This window comes from Entamoeba invadens (assembly GCF_000330505.1).
Source record: "Entamoeba invadens IP1 unplaced genomic scaffold scaff_1105074724509, whole genome shotgun sequence".
Taxonomy (NCBI): domain Eukaryota; phylum Evosea; order Mastigamoebida; family Endamoebidae; genus Entamoeba; species Entamoeba invadens.
Genome location: NW_004191926.1, coordinates 162,475 through 163,719, shown reverse-complemented (window position 1 = coordinate 163,719; position 1,245 = coordinate 162,475). Strand labels below are relative to the sequence as shown.

Genomic DNA, 1,245 nt, shown 5'->3' with positions numbered 1-1,245 from the left:
TATCATTAGTAATATTTTTTATTAAAAATAATAATAAAATAAATAATTTTTTTGTCCATCTTTATAGCCAGAAAAAATAATTATTGTTTGTGTCGATCCATTTAAAAACAACTTTTTACAATATTGATTTTTATTTATTAAAACATAGTTATAAAAATCATTTAAATGGTTGAACAAGTCAAAAATTTTCAAAAAACAGTGTTATTTAATGCAATTTTGTTTTTGGAATTATTTCATATTATGTTAATAATTATTTTTCTACTTTAATTATAAAATAATTTGTTTTTTGTTTTATATAATTATAACAAAACTATAAAATATAGTTTTATAGTATCATAAAAGATAAACTACCGTAAAAATATTCTTTTTTAATCGTTTATTGCCAAATTATTTTGTTTTAAATAAAACGAATAACAACCCTTGTTCTCTTTCCATTGTTGTGATTTCACCAACTTAATAAAAATAAAATAAAACAAATATATTAATTTACATGTTTATTTTTCTTTTAAATATTAACTTTGTTTTTATTTGGTCATAATATTAGCACTTTTTAAAGTATAAAAAACGAAAAGTTTGGTTTACAAAAATAATTAAAATAAATTTGTTTTTTATTACAAAAACCAGTCTTACTATCCATATTAAATACGATGAAAATGTTTCAACACCAACTTTATTTTATATTAAAAACAAAACAAAAAAAAATAAACAAAATTGCTTCAGTCGAAAAAACTTTCGTAATAATCAAATGAAGTTACAATCTCTCTCATTCATCATTCATCTCATTTCTCTTGTGATTTCGCAATCTTACGATGTTCCATGTCTTTTAGGGATGCGTGTCGAAACGATCGAAAATATAGGGGTCTCTGGGCGAGTTGGGCAATATTCCCAACTTGCTGTCAATTGTTATGATGACATTCCCGACTATAAAAAACACGTCTACGCGATGTCTTCGCAGCTCTACTGTTACGTCTCCAAAGCCATCTTCTACCAACAATATCAGAACATGTCGATAGCAAGATGTGGCATATGCATTGAACTCACTGGCCCTTCTATGAAGCCTTTCACTTGTGCTATAGCAGGGATGTACACTGTCCGTCCAGATGCCTTCGCAGCACATCCGGACCTTGCGTACGACATCCCACGAACCTTCTTCTTACCGAAGAAATTGGTCACAGACATAGCTGTTGTCCCAAGTGAAGGAGGAGCTTCTACTGTTGTTCCCGTTAATTAAAGAACGTAAATGCC

At 28.3% G+C, this 1,245-nt stretch overlaps 1 protein-coding gene across 1 annotated transcript; it reads left to right on the top strand.

Moving 5' to 3' along the window:
• Nucleotides 1–745: 745 nt before the first annotated feature.
• On the top strand, nucleotides 746–1,231 carry EIN_308660 (hypothetical protein; the record flags this gene model as incomplete). Its single annotated transcript, XM_004186058.1, has 1 exon — nucleotides 746–1,231. One exon carries the CDS (start codon nucleotides 746–748, stop codon nucleotides 1,229–1,231), a length of 486 nt encoding a protein of 161 aa, XP_004186106.1.
• Nucleotides 1,232–1,245: the final 14 nt, after the last annotated feature.